Raw genomic sequence first — 21226 nt, 5'->3', positions numbered from 1 at the left:
GTGCCTTGGGACTTCCCTGGTAGTCCAGTGGCTAGGGCTCCACGCTCCCAGTGCAGGGGGCCCGGGTTCAATCCCTGGTCAGGGAACTAGATCCCACATGCATGCTGCAACTAAGAGTTTGCATGTCGCCGCTAAAGATCCCACATGCTGCAACTAAAGATCCTGCATGCTGCAATAAAGATGGGAGATTCCGCATGCCGCAGCTGAGACCCAGAGCAGCCAAATAAATAAATAAATAAATAAAAGATCATGCTGTGTATTTTAAAAAATAGATTAAAAAAATAAATCCAGTGCCTTCATTTCAGCTACAGAGATATAATTTCTAAGTGACCTATGCACACAAGATGTTTGCTTAGCCTGCTTTTTCTCCTTAGCATTGCTGTAAACACATAGACAAATTTGTGCTTCCTTAGCTACTTTCATAGCCTCTGCAGGATGCCAATTCTCTCAACCAATATTTACAACAAATATGAGCTAGATGCTGAGGGGGCTAAAGGTTATCTCTGAGGTTATGCTCTTGTCCTAAGGTAACTCACAAAGTGCAGATGGCAGGGAAATAAATATAAAGCCAACTATATATAGATTCCATATGTTGTTAAAAGGATATGGCAAAAGTCCCAAGGAGCAAGGAATGGGACAGAAGAAACTGAATTACTTTAGTCTTGAAAGATAAAGAGGATTTTGTTATGTGCAGATATTCTAAGCAGAAGGAAAGAAGAGAGAAGAAAGGGGGAATGCAGATAGATGTGATATATTTAGCGGAAAAATGGATGTGTATGGTTGGAAAATAGGGTGGGAACAAAGTATGGAAAGAGAACACAAGGCCAGATTGTGAATGCTCTTGAATGCCCTACAAAGGACTTGAAGGAAATACCTTTTTGTATGAAGCTTCTTTCTTCTTCAGAAATATGACTTTTAGATTCCTGGACAGCATTTTTATTTCAAAAATATATTAGCAACTGAAGGCATAGAGATCTGTGAGTTCCTTGGGAAAGTTATATCCATTTTTTTTTTTTTTTTTGGTATTGGTAGAAATAAGTGTTTATACACTTGATTTGGGAAGCTTACTAGAAAACAACCTATTTGTGAGAGAAGGCAGTTTTACCTGCTGGCTTTTTTCCTGCTCATTAAGAAATCTCATCTGTTTTTACTAGTAATGTTAGACCTTCCTATGTGCACCCTAGGTTATAGATAGAAAAGGCTCAGAAAAAAGGCTCAAATACCTGGGCGTCTCTCCTAGGAATAAACTAATAAAGCCTCACAACTGAAGATCTCACTTCTCTTTTTTATTTCTCACAGATTGATGGGCTGTGTTCTCATTAATGCATGTTGTCTGGATCTGGCTTCTGCTATTTTAAACAACCCAAACCTGCAGAGCCTGGACCTTGGGAACAATGACTTGCAGGATGATGGAGTAAGAATTCTGTTTGAGGCTTTGAGACATCCAAACTGCAATATTCAGAGGCTTGGGTGAGTTCAGTTTTCCCTGAGGAAAATGATACCTATTTGGTGGCTTATACAGCTAGAAAAAATTTAGTATATGGAGAGACGATGAAAAATAAATGGGGCTAGAAGGTAAGTTATTCTCAGAAATGAGAATCTGAATTTCATATATACGGATCAGTATATTACATGTTATTAGTATAGAAGCCATATTTCACATTTCTTTGTGTCCCCCTTAGTACTTTGGACAGGGTATGTATTAAGTAAATAGCACTTAATTTAGGTCTTTTGTGTTCTGTCATCCTTAGATATTCCATCTGTCCTTGAATTAATTTTTCTTATTAAATCAAAGGTTTTACTAATCATTTTCTATCTGGAAAAATGCTGTCTATGGTCTCAAGGAACTTGCAATCTAATAAAATCTCGTCCTATGTTCTGAGTACTTTTTATGTTCAATAATGTATTGTTTAGATTTTTATTTTCTTTTTAAATCTTGAACTGATTGATATTGGCTAGTACATTTTTACTTATACAGCATGAATTATTGACCTCTGGGTCAAGAATTTTGCTCTACATGTGGGAAGCCTAGACACTATGATACGTCTTCCTGGCTCTTCCAAGAAAGTACTGCTTTTCTGTGTTTCCATTGTCAATTTATATATGTATTTTTCACAATTATGATGTAACTTTGGGGTCTGAATTTTAATTTTATTCTGCTTGTAACCTAATAAGTTAGCCTATTACTGTTTAATGGATGCTGGCAGGAGATGTAGAATCCTATCAGAGACAGAGGACTTCATTACTCAGAGTATAGCCCCGTAAGCATTGGGCATGTTTGTGTCAGTTTCCTGAGTGCCCCAGGTCCCACAGGGTCGATGTGGAAGACTTGGATGGATGCCTCCACGTGCAGTGGGTTGCATTCCAGGAGAGGAACATTGAGTTTGGGGAACTCACCATTTTATAGCAAGCAGTGAGCAAGCCTACCCTTTGTCCTGGAGGGAGACATTTCTTCATCCCTCAAGGTTGCTCACTGCACACACATCCTAGGAAACAGCCAGGTAAAGTATTGTCAGGGCCTTGCATTTTTGTCAGTACAACATGTGGGAGAGTGAAATACCCGTGGAAGAATGTCTCCCCAAAATATCCAACACTTTTCCGACACAGTACAGTCTTCGCTTCTGGTGAATTTTCACGTGGATAAGCCACTCCACTGGCCACTCTGATTAGTCTGACCAACAGAAGCTGGGACTAAATTTGTTCAGTTTGTCTCATGTGCCATTTAATTAAGGCCACTATCAACAGGACTCCAAGCACAGGATGAGGCCAAATTGCAGTATTGATTTAAACCATGCCCCAGGGTCCTGGGCTCAGCAGCTGAATAACAACAGGAGGAACAATGGGTCTGATTCTCCATTACAACTCATGAAAGGGAATTTAGAATGACCTGCTGCTCTTGGTGTCATTGGCAATAAATAAAGGAGGCAAAAGATGGGCCAAAAGCAACCCCTTGCCCGTTAAAGAGCCATTCAGTGGTCTACACTTCCCCACATGCAAACACATAACCTGAAGGTGCACAGGTCGCTCCAGTGTGGGGTTTGTTGTTATATTTGATTTGGGTCACCGTTACCTTGATTTGGTTATATCAGGTGGGCAGTGCCACTGAGTAGTTATAACTGCTTTGTTTGCAATATGTGATACAACCCACAGCTGTTCCCAGCATCAAGAGAATTTTATGAATTTGTATCAGTCAGACTGAAACAAAGTCATACTGTGTCTATACACATGAGACGGTCCACATTTGGGGTCTGCCATTGATGGCCTCAAGCACAACAGAATAGCTCAGGGCCTGCCATGTCTATGTGAGATTTTCCGTTCTCATAGCATGTGGACAGCATGACAACTGGGCAGTGGGTCAGGTTGCCGGCCGCAGCTGCTGCTTGACTCAAGCAGACCACATAATTATTTTGCCAGGCAGTAGTGTTGGATCTAGGGTGAAAAAGAGAGCCTTCGTTGTTCTCCCCACTCCCTGAACCTCCCAGGTTCTAAGGTGTTCCTTCCCCACGTATTAGTGTTGCTAGTCTTCCCCCCAGCCATGAAGTCAGTGTGTCCCATCCCAGTGTCTATAACTTCACTTTTTCTCTAATCATCTGCCACTGGCCCCCAGGCCTTCAGTCCAGAGGAATCAGGTGGGAAAGGGACAAAAGCAATTTTACAACATTTATAGAAACCCATTACATCCCACATCTTGGCTTGTAGGGGGAGTTGTCCAGCATTGTACTCAACCAAATGCTCACTGTCCTCATGACCTAGGGCCTTGTCAATCCAAAAGAGAATCCAGGTATCTGATCTGAATGAAGTCTGAATCCCAAAGGCCCTTTTTGGCTGGCCTGCCACCTGGAGGGTGTACCAATCAGGGTGGCCTGGAGTTGCTGTGAGGGAAAGAAAAGCATCATGCCGAGGAATGGTCAGGGTACAATCCTGAAACTTCAAAATAGTTTTTTATAGAACCTTCTCTCCCTTTCATCCTAATCATTAGCCAGGCGGTGGCCAAAAAGAGATGAGCCATTTCAGGGGATAGCCACATTTCGTGACCAAACTGCCCCACTAAGGAATGTAGACCAGGAGTTGGTGAGGGAGGTACAGTCAGTAATCTTTTTGATTTAATTTTGAGGGGCCGGTCCAGAGATTTTTTGCATATCTGAAACTGTCTTAGTTTTCTGTGAACTCGAGTCGCAGCTTGGTTGTGTTCATCGTATTTTGGTTATGCTCTCAGAGTTCTGCAGAGTCCGTTCCCTGCTAGCATTGACTCTAGTTGTAGAAAAGTCTGAAACCAGCTGATTCTTCCCCTTCAATATCCTTACTGTTTAAAAAGAATTTTTTTTTTTTTTTTGGCCTGTATGTCCTTAGAATTTCTTCTTTGGCCCAATAATTTGTCTTGTGTTGAATTTTCTTTATCAATATTTTTTCTCATATGCCATTTAAGTCTGAAGAGTGTGCTCTTTTTTTGGTAGGGTTTCCTATCTTTAGATTCTGCTTATCTATTTGTCTAATTTTTTTTCAACATGCTTATGTTGGATCTCTTTTGTCTGTATTCCTTATCCGTAATTTTCTTTAATCTTTTAAAACTCATTCTTCTTTTGCTGGATTTTTCTAACTCATTCTACATATTCCTAAGTGTATTTTTAGCAGTTGTGACTTCTTTTTGCTTCTTTTAATATGACCTTCATTCTATAATTTTTATTTTTCTCTTCTGTTACTTTTAAGCTCTGCCAAATTATATTTTAAACATTTTCTTTATAAAATATAAAATACAGAAAAATAAATAAAACTAATATTTTAAAAAAGCAAACGTGTATATAATCACACTCAGATTAGGAAATTGAATTTTCCCAGTAAACTAAATTCCCCTCAATCATCCCTCCCAAATCACAGCCTCTCTCCTCTTCAAGCAGTAAACATCATCTTGACTTTTACAGCAGTAATTTATGTGTTTTCCTTTACAGTGAACCATAATATATGTAATCATAAACAATATACTTGAAGTTTGCTTGATTTTGAACTTTATATACAGGGAATCATACTTTATGTATTCTTTTGTGTTATGATTTTCTTTTTGCTTAATGTTATGATTGTAAGAGTCACCTGGTTGTTTCATGTGGCTGTTTTTATTCATTTTTATTGCTGTAAAAGATTCCAGTGAATGACCATATGATAAACTGTTGCTATCCTGAAACAAATAGACTGCCAGATATTTCTCTGGCAAAAATAGGTTTATTCGGGATCAGCAGAGAATTGTAATTTGGGGACTGTAAACATGATGAGCCATGTGCAAGTCTCCACGTGGCAAGGAAAGCAGAATGCGTTTATAGAGAGGAAAAGGAAGCTGGAAGGGCTACAGTAAACTAAGAGTCCATGGCTTTTCTCTGGCTAAGTCCTTGCCAGCAAAGTCCTCCTTCCAGTTGGGCTCTGCTATCTTTGCACGGTGTGAGAGCTCCCTCTTCTGGTCTCCCAACTCTATTTAATTGAGGTTTCTGTTTATTAGTTCTCCTCTACTATAGAACCATCTATTGTTGGTGGACTTTTGGGTTGTTTTCATTTTTTTTCTTTAATGATTAGTGCTGCTATGAGTATTTTAATACATGAATTGTGAGACGTGTACACATTTATCTAGGGTAAATAATTGAGTGGAATTGTTATATCTTGGGGAAAATCCTCAAGGATTGTACCAATTTATTCTACCACTGGCAGTGTGTAAGAGTTCCTGTTGCACTCTATTCTTGTCAACTTTGTCAGACTCAATTTTTAAAATTTTAGCCAGTCGGGTGTGGTTTTAGCATATGGTTGTGTAGGACTGAATTTATTTCTTCCTTGAACTTTGTAGAAATTTCTGGTGAAGCCGTATGATCTGGAGTTCCCTTTTTGTGGAGAGTTTTTTGACTTCTCACTCAATTTTTAAATAATTATATATTTATGTAGGTTTTCTCTTACTGAGTAATTTTTGGTAAGTGATATTATTCCTGTGACTTTATCCATTTCAGCTGAATTTTAAAACTTACTGGCAAGTGTTTAGTATTATTATATTATTATCTGCTTAATTTCTAAATCATCTCTAGTGTTTAGATAGCTAGTCATGTTTCATTAATTATTATTTTATTTCTTCTACTTTTGTTGTTTATTTTACCATTATTTTTCTAAATTCTTGAGTTGGATGCTTAGCTCATAAATATTTCCTTCTTTTCCAACAGGCTTCAGGTTATGATTTTACTTCAAATCACTGCATTAACTTCACCAGACAAGTTTTGATATTATCTGTAGTGTTTTCTTATTTTGAGTCTAAAATATTTAACTTCCCTTATGATTTTTTCTTCAACCCATGGATTATTCTAAAGTTTACTCCTTAATTTTCAAACATAAGAGGGGTTTCTTATTATCTTTTTATATTTAATCTGTAGCACTGTAGTTTGAGAACATACTATGCATGATTTCAATTTTTAAAAATTTGTTGACATTTGTTTCATGGCCCATATATAGTCAGTTTTTATATGTGTTCCAAAGTGTGCTTAAAAAGAATATGAAGAGTTGTGGGTTGCAGTATTTTGTATCAGTTAAGATTGTTAATTCTGTTGTTGAAATCATCTGGTATTTTTAGTGATTTTTTTTTCCAGATAATTCGATTATTGTGAAAAATATGTTAAAATCTCTGTTATAATTAGAGATTTCTGTATTTCACTTTGTAGTTCTGTTAGTTTTTATTTCCTATATTTTGAGACTTTTATTAGCGACTGCAAATTTAGAATGATTATGTTTCCTGATGAATTCTTTTTTTTTTTTAATAAATTTATTTATTTATTTATTATTTATGGCTGTGTTGGGCCTTCGTTTCTGTGCGAGGGCTTTCTGTAGTTGTGGCGAGCGCGGGCCACTCTTCATCGCGGTGCGCGGGCCTCTCACTATCGCGGCCTCTCTTGTTGCGGAGCACAGGCTCCAGATGCGCAGGCTCAGCAATTGTGGCTCACGGGCCCAGCTGCTCCGCGGCACGTGGGATCTTCCCAGACCAGGGCTCGAACCCGTGTCCCCTGCATTGCCAGGCGGATTCTCAACCACTGCACCACCAGGGAAGCCCCCTGATGAATTCTTGATAACCTTTTATGTCTTATAATGCTTTTAACCCTAAGGTTTATTTTGTGTGATATTTATGTACCTTGTGTCATAATTAGTGATATTGTTGCTCCACCACATTAATGTGTATTCCATGTGGGCAGTAACTGAAAAATATGTTTATATACTCAGCACTTATATAGGCACTCAAATGTTGAATGGCTAGATAAACAGAAGGTGAAAATTAAAATTAGTTGGTAGTGGGGATCATCAGGTCCAAAAGGTTGAGTTTAACATACTTCATCAGTTCATGGTATTATGTATATATTTTTTTAATTTTTTTTTTATTGAAATATAGTTGATTTGCAGTGTTGTATTAATTTCTGCAGTACAGCAAAGTGACTCAGTTATACACATATATGCATTCCTTTTTGTGTTCTTTTCCATTATGATTTATCCCAGGATACTGAATATAGTTCCCTGTGCTATACAGTACGACGTTGTTGTTTATCCATTCTATATGTAATAGTTTGCATATACTAACCCAGAACTCCCAGTCCATCCCTCTCCTACCCTCCCTCCCCCTTGGCAACCACAAGTCTGTTCTCTATGTCTGTGAGTCTGTTTCTATTTTGTAGATAGGTTAATTCGTGCCATATTTTAGATTCTGCATATAAGTGATATCATATTTCTGACTTACTTCACTTAGTATGACAATCTCTAGGTCCATCTGTGTTGCTTCAAATGGCATTATTTCATTCTCTTTTATGGCTGAGTAGTATTCCATTGTGTATATATACCACATCTTCTTTATCCATTCATCTGTCGATGGACATTTAGATTGCTTCCATGTCTTGGCTATTGTAAATAGTGCTGCTGTGAAAATAGGGGTGCATGTATCTTTTTGAATTATAGTTTTGTCTGGATATATGCCCAGGCATGGGATTGCTGGATCATATGGTAATTCTATTTTTAGTTTTCTGAGGACCCTCTCTACTGTTTTCCATAGTAGCTCACCAATTTACACTCCTAAACCAACAGCGTAGGAGGCTTCCCTTTTCTCCACACTCTCTTCAGCATTTGTTATTTGTAGAGTTTCTAATGATGGCCATTCTGACTAGTATGAGGTGGAACCTCACTGTAGTTTTGATTTGCATTTCTCTAATAATTAGCCATGATGAGCATCTTTTCACGTGCCTGTTGGCCATCTATATGTCTTCTTTGGACAGATGTCTATTTAGGTCTTCTGCCCATTTTTCGATTGGGTTGTTTATTTTTTTGTTGTTGAGTTGTATGAGCTGTTTGTATATTTTGGAAATTAAGCCCTTGTTGGTTACATCATTTGGAAATATTTTCTCCCATTCCATAGGTTGTCTTTTCATTTTTTTATGGTTTCCTTTGCTGTGCAAGAGCTGGTAAGTTTGATTAGATCCCATTTGTTTATTTTTGTTTTTATTTCTATTGCCTTGGGAGATTGACCTAAGAAAACATTGGTACGATTTACGTCAGAGAATGTTTTGCCTATGATCTCTTCTAGGAGTTTTATGGTGTCTTTTATATATTTAAGTCTTTAAGCTATTTTGAGTCTATCTTTGTGCATGGTGTGAGGATATGTTCTAACTTCATTGATTTACATACAGCTGTCCAACTTTCCCAGCATCACTTGCTGAAAAGACCATCTTTTTCTCATTTTATATTCTTGCCCCCTTTGTTGAAGATTAATTGACTGTAGGTGTGTGGGTTTATTTCTGGACTCTCTATTCTGTTCCATGGATCCAGTTCATGGTATTATATTGTTTTTGGTTTATGCAAGGGCCTTCTACCAACTATTGGTTGGTTGAGTAGTTGGTTAATTTATATCCATTAACCATGTCCCCTTCTCACCTATAGGCAACTTACCTAATGTGTTTGAAATATGCCATAGAACTATATGTACCTTATAAAAGATGCAATGTTATTTTTAGATGTATGAATTTTTTGCATAAATGGCATGGTGCCATTTATATACCTTACCTTTTTTTCCCTTAATTTCTTTAAAATACACAGGACATTTTAAAAAATATATTAAAAATATTTCTTTTTCATATTATTTTTCATTGTGGTTTATCACAGGATATTGAATATAGTTCCCTGTGCTATACAGTAGGACCTTGTTGTTTATCCATTCTATATATAATAGTTTGCACCTGCTAGTCCCAAACTCCCAATCCAACCGTCCCCCACCTCCCCTCCCCCTTGGCAACCAAAGACTGTTCTCCATGTCTGTGAGTCTGTTTCTGTTTTGTAGATAAGTTCATTTGTGTCATATTTTAGATTCCACATATAAGTGATATCATATGGTATTTGTCTTTCTCTTTCTGGCTTACTTCACTTAGTATGATAATCTCTAGGTCCAACCATGTTGCTGCAAATGGCATTATTTCATTCTTTTTTATGGCCGAATAATATTCCATTGTATATATGTACCACATCTTCTTTATCCATTCCTCTGTTGATGGACATTTAGGTTGTTTCCATGTCTTATTGTATATCTTGCCTTTTAACACACAATACCATATTTCTAAAATCTACTTATGTTGCTACATTTTTAATCCTATCCAAGGATTCAGTTGCTTCATAGTTTTCCTTAGTGTGCTTCCACATCTTATTTATTCCCTGGACCATAATTATGAATTTATAATTCATGATATAGGAAGGGATATGTTCAACCCATAAATATCTAGAAATAATGAATATCATACTTATATTCCTTGACTTTACCCTATTTGTGCTCATTTTTTAAGCTTCTTGAGTTATCCCACACTCCCAGCTCACAGATCTCTTGTGTGCATGCTCTCTGTCATGGGATAATGTTCATTTTATCTTTAGTCTCTCTTCCCTGCAGGCTGGAACACTGTGGTTTGACCTCTCTCTGTTGTCAGGATCTCTCCTCTACTCTTAGCAGCGACCAAAAACTGATAAAAATAAGCCTGACCCTGAATAACTTAGAGTGTGAAGGAATTATGAAGTTATGTGAAGTCTTGAGGTCTCCTGAATGTAAACTACAGGTTCTAGGGTAAGTCTTCATTGGCTTCTCAGCAGAAAAGTTTCCTGGAATGAGGCATTTGGGGAGCCGCTTGTTAATGGCAAGACTCAGCATCAACCTGATTGTGGATCCTTGGGTGTTTTCCAGGCCTTTATTTGTTTTTCTCCCATAGAACACTGAATTTCAAGAGATGTACTGTAGCATAGTAAAGAGCCAAGAACTCTAGAGCCAGATTATGAGAGTTTGAACTCTGGCCCTGCCACTTACTAGATATTTGAATTTGCACTAGTCTCCAGTCTCTCTGTGTTTTGGTTTCCATATCTGTAAAATGGGTGGAATGATAATATATACCCATAGCATTATTGTGAGAATGGATCACCTGAGTCCATATAGGCAGTATTTAGAACAGTGGCTAGCATATAATAAACAATTAAAAAAAAAGGGGGCATGGTGCAGAAATTCCCTGGTGGTCCAGTGGTTAGGACTCTGTGCTTCTACTGCAGGGGACCCGGGTTCGATCCCGCAAGCCACGCAGCACGGCCAAAAAAAAACCCCCCCAAAACAAAAACAAAAACAACAAACATATATGTTGGCTGTTTTCATAATCATGATGAGTCGAAGTACTTTGCTTGAATAGGAAAAGGCTCTTGGCAGATCCTTTAAAATGTAATCTATTTTCTCTTTCTCTTTTATACTCCATTTTCCTTCAACTGCTGTATTTCCCTCAGTGTATCCCTGTTTCCTTTCCCACTACCCAGCCATGTTAATATTCTCTCTCTACTGACAGGTTTTTTTTCCCCCCTGAAAATAATTCTCCAGAGAAAGTAAAGGGCTGTGGGAAAATTGAGAGGTGTTTTTGTGGCAAGAAGAGGTGTTCCCTTGTCTTCTTAGGTTGTGCAAAGAGGCATTTGATGAGGAAGCCCGGAAGCTGCTGGAAGCTTTGGGGAGTAGCAATCCATGCCTAGTCATTAAGCAGGACAGTAATGATCATGAGGAAGAAGATGGTTCCTGGTGGCAGTGTTTCTGATTTGAAGAACCTGATGTTCTTTAACAAAGTAAAATAAAGACCTCGGAGTGACAAGGCCCAGGGCTGTTAGCTTTAGATACTCCATGCCCAGACATACTGCATGTGATGTCTGTCAGATATAGTTTAGTCACTTACCTGTAAAATGTCTGTTCTACTTCACACGGGAGCTAAGAGGCTAAAATGAAATGGAAAACACAAAGCTCTGTGAAAGGTATAACATGTTAACTGAATGCAGAGTTTAAGAATTCTGATGTAAGAAGTTTAGAAATGAGACTAGAGAATGGGACCAGGGAAGATTATGCTAAAGCACCTTTTTTTCCTTTCTCTCCATTCCTGCCGCCATGGCTCTCTTCACAGCCTCGCCATCTGAGGCATGTATTACTGAATGCTTCTCCGTGTGTGTTCTTGGGACCATTCAGGTCAAAATCACTTGGGCGTTTTCTTAAAATGCAGATTTCTGAGCCCCATACCAGACTTACTGATTCAGGATATCTGGGTGAGGTCCTAGAAACTGGCATTTTTAATAATTTCCCAGGCAATTCTTCGGTACATTAATATTTAAGAATCAGTAGAAATGGGAGTCCACTTCTGCAGTGAACATTTTCTGTAGCCTATTGTGAAGATAAAAGGCAATATAAAGATTATTGGGGTTAGAGCTAAAACCAGATTCCTCCCTTTGGCAGAAACTCGGCACAATAAAATCTTCTGTGGAAGAATGTTTTGGTTATTTATTGCTATGTAACAAACCATCCCAAAACATAGCAGCTTAAAACAATAACCACTTTGTTATATCTCATCACTGGATGAATTAGAATCCAGAAAGGGCTCAGCTCAGCATTTCTTATGCTCCACATGACATCACCTGGAGTCCCTTGGTGGTATTCAACTGACAGCCAGGTTGCTCTAGAAGCCTGAAGAGGACTTCAGTCACATGCCTGGTGCCTTGGAGAGGATGCATGGCTGGCTGGCTGGCTGGGTGGGGCTGGGCCCCTCTTCCCTCCAGCCTTAGGGCCTCTCCAGCAGGGAAGATGGAATACTTTGATGGAGGTTCAGGGCTTGAAGAGGTCAAGTGGAAGTCGCCAATTCTCTTAAAAGCTAGGCCTAGAACTAGCATAAAGTCACTTCTCTCTTACTCCATTGATCAAAACAGTCCAGGCCAGCCCAGATTCAAGGGCAGTCACTTGTTGATGGGAATAGTGTCAGAGAATTTGTGGCATTCTTTAGTCCACCACAAACTCTTATTCGTTTGTTTCTCCCTGTCTGTAGGAGATAAGAAAGTCTCTTAGCTGGTATAATAGCTCCTGAGTCAATGTAGCAGGGGTGGAGACAAGAGTGAACCATGGCAGTTAGAAGGGGCAGATGGCAATCAGGTGAGAATTTACAAGTAATGTTACTGTAACTGACAGCCACACAGAACAGTGATACGGCTGACATTTGGCAGAGACGATACCTAGAGAAGGGTCAGTAAGAGGTTAACTCCCAGGGATGACAGTCCTGCTGGCTAGAGAAAGCTAGCCTTGGGCTGTTGTAACAAACACAGAAAACAAAGTATGCATCAGAGAAGTGGCATTCCCTTCACAGGGCAGCCCTGAGCTGCAGTGAGCATCTTATCCTTGGTAAACAACAGGATTTCCAAGCTGCCCAAATAAAACTCCAACCAAGGAGTTGATAAATGCTTCTTCTTTTTTTTTTCCTTTTGGCTGCTCACGCAGCTTGCGGGATCTTAGTTCCCTGACCAGGGTTGGACCAGGGATTGAACTCCAGCCCATGGCAGTGAAAGTGCCAAGTCCTAACCACTGGACTGCCAGGGAATTCCCAATACATGCTTCTTATCAAGGGGATTTCTAACAAATTTTCAGATAAAGGAAAATTCTTTTGCTTTTTAAACTAAATTTCAGAGCATTACAGAGGAAGACAACTTTTCTATTTCATTTTATAAGGTTAGAAAAACTTCGATAATAGAACTTACAAAGATAAATTTACAATTGAATGTCACTTACGAATATATATGTAAAGATCAAATATATTTGAAAATTAATTCTAACAGTTAAAATATACCATGATTCTTACGATTTATAACAGAAGTACAAGAGAGGACAAGTATTAGTTGACTGATGGAGAAAGACCAAATAACCACCTTAATATGTTATACGTTGAAAAGGCATTTAATAAAATTTAGTCTTTTTGGTCAGGTACTTCCATAACATAAGGACTGTTTACCCTGAGCTAACAATATACTAGAAGCAATGCCACTTACATTTGAAAACATGCCTGGTATCACTGCTATCATGTAACCCATGGCCAGGATTAGGGTGAGGCAAGTGAGGCACTTATTCTCAGGGTTGTGCAAGTTCAGGGTCAGACACCGTCTTTATTTAAATTTTTAATATTTGGTTATCATGGATATTTTTGCACTAATTTTGATTTTTAAAAATATTCCGTAAAATATTATTTATCTTGATTACTGAATTTTTTTGGCATCTCCTCAAATTTGTGCATCAGGCAAACCACTCCCCTCATCCTAAACAGAGCTCTGTGTTAGGGATGGTTTGCAATTTTATCAATAAATAGTGTAGTTAAGGAGTCAAATAGGATAGTCAAAGAATCAAATAGGGTGGTCAAAACAAATGTTGGATTTGTTGACTGTTTACATTTTGTCTGTTTTCATTTTATAAATTTATTTTGTAAATTCTTATTTTATCATTTCTGTTATCTTTGAATTTTTGTCAGTATGCTAAATTCTTAAGTTAGATTCTTATTGACTTCCAACCTTTTCTTTTATTACAAGCATTAAGACTATAAATTCACTTCTATTTACATTTTAGCCAAATTCCCATGCTTGACCATGGAGTCTTTTTTGTTTATTGAAGTACAGTTGATTTACAACATTATATAAGTTTCAAGTGTACAACATAGTGATTCACTATTTTTAAAGGTTATACTTCATTTATAGTTATTATAAAATATTGGCTATATTGTTGTACAATATATCCTTGTAGCTTATTTATTTTATACATAGTAGTTTGTACGTCTTAATCCCCTGCCCCTATATTGCCCCTCCCCTCTTCTCTCTCTCCCCACTGATAACCACTACTTTGTTCTCTGTATCTTTGAGTCTCTTTCTTTTTAGTTATATTCACTAGTTTTATTTTTTAGATTCTATGTATAAGTGATATCATACAGTATTTGTCTTTCTCTCTCTGACTTTTTTCACTAAGCATAATACCCTCGAAGTCCATCCAGTATATGGAATATTTTCATTAGCATTCATGTCCAAATATTTTGATTTACATGAATTTTTTTTTTCTGTGACCCACATGTCACATAGAAGTGTGCTTGTACATTTCCAAACTTAGGCATTTTTTTTTTAACATCTTTATTGGAGTATAATTGCTTTACAATGGTGTATTAGTTTCTGCTTTATAACAAAGTGAATTGGCTATACATATACATATTTCCCCATATCTCCTCCCTCTTGTGTCTCCTTCCCATCCTCCCTATCTCACCCCTCTAGGTGGTCACAAAGCACCGAGCTGATCTCCCCGTGCTATGCAGCTGCTTCCCACTAGCTAGCTATTTTACATGTGATAGTGCATATATGTCCATGCCACTCTCTCACTTCGTCCCAGCTTACCCTTCCCCCTCCCCGTGTCCTCAAGTCCATTCTCTACATCTGCGTCTTTATTCCTGTCCTGCCCCTAGGTTCTCCATGACCTTTTTTTTTTTTTTTTTAGATTCCATATATATGTGTTAACATACGGTATTTGTTTTTCTCTTTCTGATTAACTTCACTCTGTATGACAGACTGTAGGTCCATCCACCAAACTACAAATAACTCAAATTCATTTCTTTTCATGGCTGAGTAATATTCCACTGTATATATGTGCCACATCTTCTTTATCCATCCATCTGTTGATGGACATTTAGATTGCTTCCATGTCTTGGCTATTGTAAATAGTGCTGCAGTGAACGTTGTGGTACATGACTCTTTTTGAATTATGGTTTTCTCAGGGTATATGCCCAGTAGTGGGATTGCTGGGTCATATGGTAGTTCTGTTTTTAGTTTTTTAAGGAACCTCCATACTGTTCTCCATAGTGGCTGTATTAATTTACATTCCCACCAACAGTGCAAGAGGGTTCCCTTTTCTCCACACCCTCTCCAGCATTTCTTGTTTGTAGATTTTTTGATGATGGCCATCTTGACTGGTGTGAGGTGATACCTCATTGTAGTTTTGATTTGCATTTCTCTAATGATTAGTGATGTTGAGCATCCTTTCATGTGTTTGTTGGCTATCTGTATATCTTCTTTGGAGAAATGTCTATTTAGGTCTTCTGCCCATTTTTGGATTGGGTTGTTTGTTTTCTTTATATTGAGTTGCGTGAGAGGCGTTTTTAAAGTTACCTTTTTGTTATTGTTTTTAACCTAATAGAGTTCAGATAATGTGAAAATGTTTTTTGAAATTAGTTAAGATATAATTCATGGCCTAGTATATAATCAATTTTCTATGTGTGCTTGAAAAGAATATGTATTTTCCCATGACTGAGTGTGTGCACATGTGTATATATCCATTAAATCAAGCTTTTAAATTATGCAGTTCAAATCATCTTGTACTAATTTTTGTTGCTCAATCTATAAATTATTGAGAACATTTTCTTTAAATCTTTTAATATGATGGAAAAGTTTTCTTTTTTTCTTATAGTTCTTTAAAATTTTCCTTTAGATATTTTGAGGCTATGGTATTGGGTAAATGTGGTAGAAGTATGTCACAGGCAGCTTTGAGCTCACATGCTTTCAGCTTAGCAACCAAGGGGAAAAGATCTCTTTTATTCCCCTGCTTTAGTTTAAAATGTCTTCCAAAAACTTTAATTGGTCCATTGTGGATCCAGTGATGCAGTTAAATAATTTTTGAGGATTTCAAATCATGGCTCTTTCTAAATCATGGCCCTTTGGTTATACAAATGCAAAATGAACTCTTGTCAAAGAATATTATCAATTCATTAGTAAGGGAACCAGTGAGATGCAGGTTTACAAAGCATTTGACGAACAAGTGTTTATATATCCATCATGAATAGCATTTAAAAGAATTTTTATTTTATTTTGGAGTATAGTTGATTTACAATGTTATGTTAATTTCAGGTGTATAGCAAAGTGATTCAATTATAAATATACATATATCTATTCTTTTTCAGATTCTTTTCCCATTTAGGTTATTACAGAGTATTGAGTAGAGTTTCCTGTGCTATTACAGTAGGTCCTCTTTGATTATCTATTTTATATACAGTAGTGTATATATGTTAATCCCAACCTCCTACTTTATCCCTCCCCTCCACCTTTCCCCTTTGGTAACCATAAGTTTGTTTGCGAAGACTGTGAGTCTGTTTCTATTTTGTAAATAAGTTCATTTGTATCAATTTTTTTTTAGATTCCACATATAAGTGATATCATATGATATTTGTCTGACTTACTTCACTTAGTATGATAATCTCTAGGTCCATCTATGTTGCTGCAAATGGCATTATTTCATTCTTTTTTATGACTGAGTAATAGTCCATTGTATATATGTATCACATCTTCTTTATCTATTCATCTGTTGATGGACATTTAGGTTGCTTCCATGTCTTGGCTATTGTGAATAGTGCTGCACTGGACATTGGAGTGCAAGTATCTTTTTGAAGTATAGTTTTCTCTGGATATATGCCCAGGAGTGGGATTGCAGGATCATATAGTAACTCTATTTCTAGTTTTTTAAGGAACCTCCATTCTGTTCTCCATAGTGACTGTACTAATTTACATTCCCACCAACAGTGTAGGAGGGTTCCCTTTTCTCCACACTCTCTCCAGCATTTGTTTGTAGAATGAAAGGCATTTTTTTTAAAGTTAGAATAACATTGTAAGATAAATACAAAACTGATTAATGTCCTACAAGGCAATAAATGATAAACTTTGGGATTATCTTTTCCATCACAGAGGAAATTTGCACTGATCGAGGACAAGAATTATTTGCATTGCTATCAGGTCTCTGTAAGATAATCTTTACCCTTACAAAGTTGTGAATCTTCTGATCAATAGAATTGAGAGTCAGAGAACTGTTAAAACATAAGCAGAGGCAAATCAAAAATTTTAAGAGTTTATTTAAACAAAAAACTAAATAGGCTTCCCTGGTGGCGCAGTGGTTGGGAATCTGCCTGCCAATGCAGGGGACACGGGTTCGAGCCCTGGTCTGGGAAGATCCCACACACCATGGAGCAACTAGGCCCATGAGCCACAACTACTGAGCCTGCGCGTCTGGAGCCTGTGCCCCGCAACAAGAGAGGCTGCGATGGTGGGAGGCCCGGGCACCGCGATGAAGAGTGGCCCCCGCTTGCCGCAACTGGAGAAAGCCCTTGCACAGAAGCGAGGACCCAACACAACCATAAATTAATTAATAAATAAAAAAAAAAAAAACAAACAACAGGGCAGTGCCAAACCAGAAATGGTTAGGAGCACTCCACGGGACAGGAGCTAAGGGAAAGTCTTTTATAGAGAAGAGGCAGATGCAAAACTGGAAAATTATTTGATTGGCTAAAGCTTAAGCATTTTCCTTATCTGGAAAAGCCTAGTTGGCTGTGATTGGTTGTCCTTAGGCTTCGATTTCTTAACCTTGAGGCATGTATAGGTTTCTGTTTTGGTTTGTTTAGTAGGCTGCTAAGGTATTAGAACCACCTCAGTCTATTGGCCTCCTTGTTTAACTAATCTGACATAAAGATACACACCCCTAGAAAATCAGATAATCCCCAGTCTGCTAGACAGTGCCTAGAACTACAGTGAAAGGACACTCAGTAATACCAGTAATACCTTTTGCCTATTTTTAAGTTTTGGATGATTTTTCTTAACAATGCTCACCTCTTAGAACAGTGGATCTCAACTCTGATTGGTGATTTGGCCACCAAGGGAACATTTTTGGTTGTCACAAGTGAGGGTTGCTCCTGGCATCAAGTTGTGTTCCACACCTCAAGTGAATCTGAAATCAAAGGATTTGGGATTTAGTCCTGTTACTATCAGTTACAAGTTCTGTGATGTTGGCGGATATTTAGTATTTTCACACTTCGAGTTATCTGTAAAATGGAGGCTAAGAAAATATTTATGTCTCACTAACATTCTTTATTCTTAGCTGGGGAGAAAATGAACTTTGGGTTGAAGGAGGAGGGAGAAGGTCTGAAGGACAACCATCTATACCCTACTGTGATACTGTAATTTATAATAAAATAAAGTTTAGTCTTTTTCCACAGTTCCTGGCTCACGGCTCCCAAAACCCTTAGAACTTCCTCATTGGTAAGAGCAATGGGAGCATCTTTTGTTCTAATATTTCATCTTTTGTCCTCAGTTTCTGAAATAGCTTCAGAGCCATACAGGTGAAAAGGGTAATCCATAACAACCCCTTTCAACCACACCTGAGTTGTTTCTGAGGTGACAGCTGGAAACCTCTTATGGATGGTGGAGCTGGTTGCCAGGGAAACTAACCAATTAAAGGGTTGGCACTTTCAGTCACACCTCCTGTAATCAGGGATGAGGGGGTAGGTGTAGAGGTTGAATCAATCACCAATGGCCACTGATTTAATCAATCATGCCTATATAATGGAGCCTCCATAAAAACCCAAAAGGGAGGATCTGGAGAATTTCCAGGTAACCAGAATGCATCCACCTGCCAGGCCTCAAACTCCTTGGGGACAGAAGCTCTTGCTGTGCAGGACCTAGCCCTATGTTTCTCTTCACCTGGCTCTTCATTCATATTCTTTACTGTCATTTGTAATAAACCAGTAATCTAGTAAGTAAACTACTTTCCTGAGTTCCATGAGCCACTGTAGCAAATTAACTGAACCTCAGGAAGGGGTCTTGAGGTCCTCGGGTTTATAGCCAGTTGGTCAAACACACAGGTAGCAACTTGGACTTATGACTGGCATCTGATGTGGGGGCGGTCTTGTGGGACTGAGCCTTTAACCTATTGGATCTGATGCTATCTCCAGGTAGATAGTGTCAGAATTGAGTTAAATTTGTGGGACACCAGGTCATTGTCTGAGGCGAATGGAGTTAATTGCTTCATGGTGTAGGAAAAAAACACATATCATACCTTGTATCATCAGCACACTTAAGAGTAAAAGAGAAAATTATAATGGAAAACTAGGTTGAAAAGATTTCTCTTTCTAGTCTCCTGCTACGGTGTCTTTAAGGTCATTATTTCCTGTCTGGTCTCCTGGTTTCTCATACTGCATTCTACTCTATATCGTCTACACTGCTTTCAATGTAGTTTTCTTTAAAAACAAAACAAAAACCATATTGAAGTCTCTTTTCCCCCTCCTTCCACCACTAATGATTACATTCAGCCTCATCTTTTGACCCCTAAACACAATGTAAACCTTTGACAACATTACTTTCAAACAGAATAACACTCTATAAACTTTCCGTTTATCATTTTGTGTGTTTTCTTATGCATATATTGTTCTTTCTAATATTTTTCTTTTCCTTCCTTAGTCTTCATTTCTTTATTTTGTAGATCATCACAGAACCTCTACCAGAAAATAAATATCCTTCTTTAAGAGCAGAGGAAAGGGTGAAAATGAACAGGTTCCTTTATAGCAACAGAGGGAAGAAAGACTATTGTTAGTACTTTTGTCTTTCAGATGTAATTAGTTTTTAATTCAACAGCCCCCTTTACTGTTTGTCATCACCTCAGAATCTCTTTCACCTAGTACAATGCCTGCCTTATATCAGATGTTCAAGAAATATTCTTTGAATGAGAGAGTAAGTGAATGTTACTAGAGCTGGACCAAATTCTTCGTATTCAAAAGACTGCATAATTTGGTTCAGCTTTCCAATATGTCACTCTCCCCTCTCACTAAACAATGTAATTTCTTCCCAATTCCTTGTATGCTCCAAGTGTTTCACCACTGGTCCTTTGTGCAGGTGATCCTCTCTGCCTACTCTGCTCTTCCACTCTTCATAGATCTGGCTGTGGGCCATCCTTTAAATATTATCTCCTCCGGGAGGTTGAGCGCTCTATCGTAAGTACCACCCTCTCCCCTTTTCTTAACAATGCATCAGTGTTTCTTCCTTTCCTACCACTAACACCAAGATTTCATTATTTTATTTCTTTTTGTCTGTCTTCCTCACCACAACCTAAGTTCAATAAGGGCGGAAACCACGGCTCTCTGGTTCACTGTTGTCTCATTAACATAAACCCAAGTGTGGTAGAAAGGGGCTTGTTATGAATAACAAGACATTCCTTTCACCTTTATGGCTCTGGAGCTATTTCAGAAACCCATGACAAAAACCAAATATTAAATATTTCCCATTGATCTCATTGCTTAGGAAATTCCAAGGGTTTTAGGAGCTGTGAGCCAGGAACCATGGACCAAGACAAAAATATATATTTATTATAAATCACAATATCACATCTATTGAACTGTGTATCTAAAAATGCTTAAGGTGGTGAATTCTATGTTAAGTGTATTTTACCACAATTTTAAAAATTAAATTAAGAAAAAAAAGAGAGGGTGCCCAAGCTTCAGACTAACTGGGAAGCTCCCTCCTCACTGTCAAGGAGTTTGTGGCATGGTGTAGAGTCGTGAGATCACTCTGTGTGTCTGGATGCTGGGATCAGAACTCAGTCCCTGAAGATACTAGGGACATATTCAGGGGCCCAGGCTACAGGCACTGGTGCTGCTTCCAGAGAAATTCCCCTGACCTTCCTAGTAGGAAGGATGGGGATCTCATTCAATTGATTTAGGGATTTCTACCCTGAGGAGATAGGGACCTTCAAGACGATTCCTCGTGTTCTGCAACTCATCCTTGTCAGGGCATAGCCCTTCGCAGAGATTTTTTTTTTTCTCAATTTTTAGGGCAAGGAGTGTGATTCTTTTTTATTTTTCTTGAAATGTCATCTCTATTCCCTGATGGTAATACATTTCTTCATCTTGGAGCTCCTCTGCCCCCTAAGTCTCCATCTAGGGTACCCTGGCCCCGTTACTCTCTTGGAGGATACTGGTACCAGTGTAGCCAGTGAAAGACTACATAGGGAATGCCCCCACCCCCCTGCCTGGTTCTAGCTCCTTTGGTGGACCCTTCCTTGTTCACTGGTATTTGTACCTTCATTCAT

At 38.2% G+C, this 21226-nt stretch overlaps 1 protein-coding gene across 1 annotated transcript in view; it reads left to right on the top strand.

Annotated features, from left to right (window-relative positions):
- The window catches only part of NLRP14 (NLR family pyrin domain containing 14), a 64453-nt gene that overhangs the window by 34512 nt on the left and 8715 nt on the right, over positions 1–21226 (top strand). Inside the window, 1 exon segment of the mRNA XM_082341698.1 lies at positions 1300–1470. Coding sequence (XP_082197824.1) covers positions 1300–1470 — 171 coding nt within the window.

Source organism: Balaenoptera borealis (assembly GCF_965194805.1).
Source record: "Balaenoptera borealis genome assembly, chromosome: 11".
Classification (NCBI taxonomy): Eukaryota; Metazoa; Chordata; class Mammalia; order Artiodactyla; family Balaenopteridae; genus Balaenoptera; species Balaenoptera borealis.
This window is presented reverse-complemented; position numbering and strand designations above follow the sequence as displayed.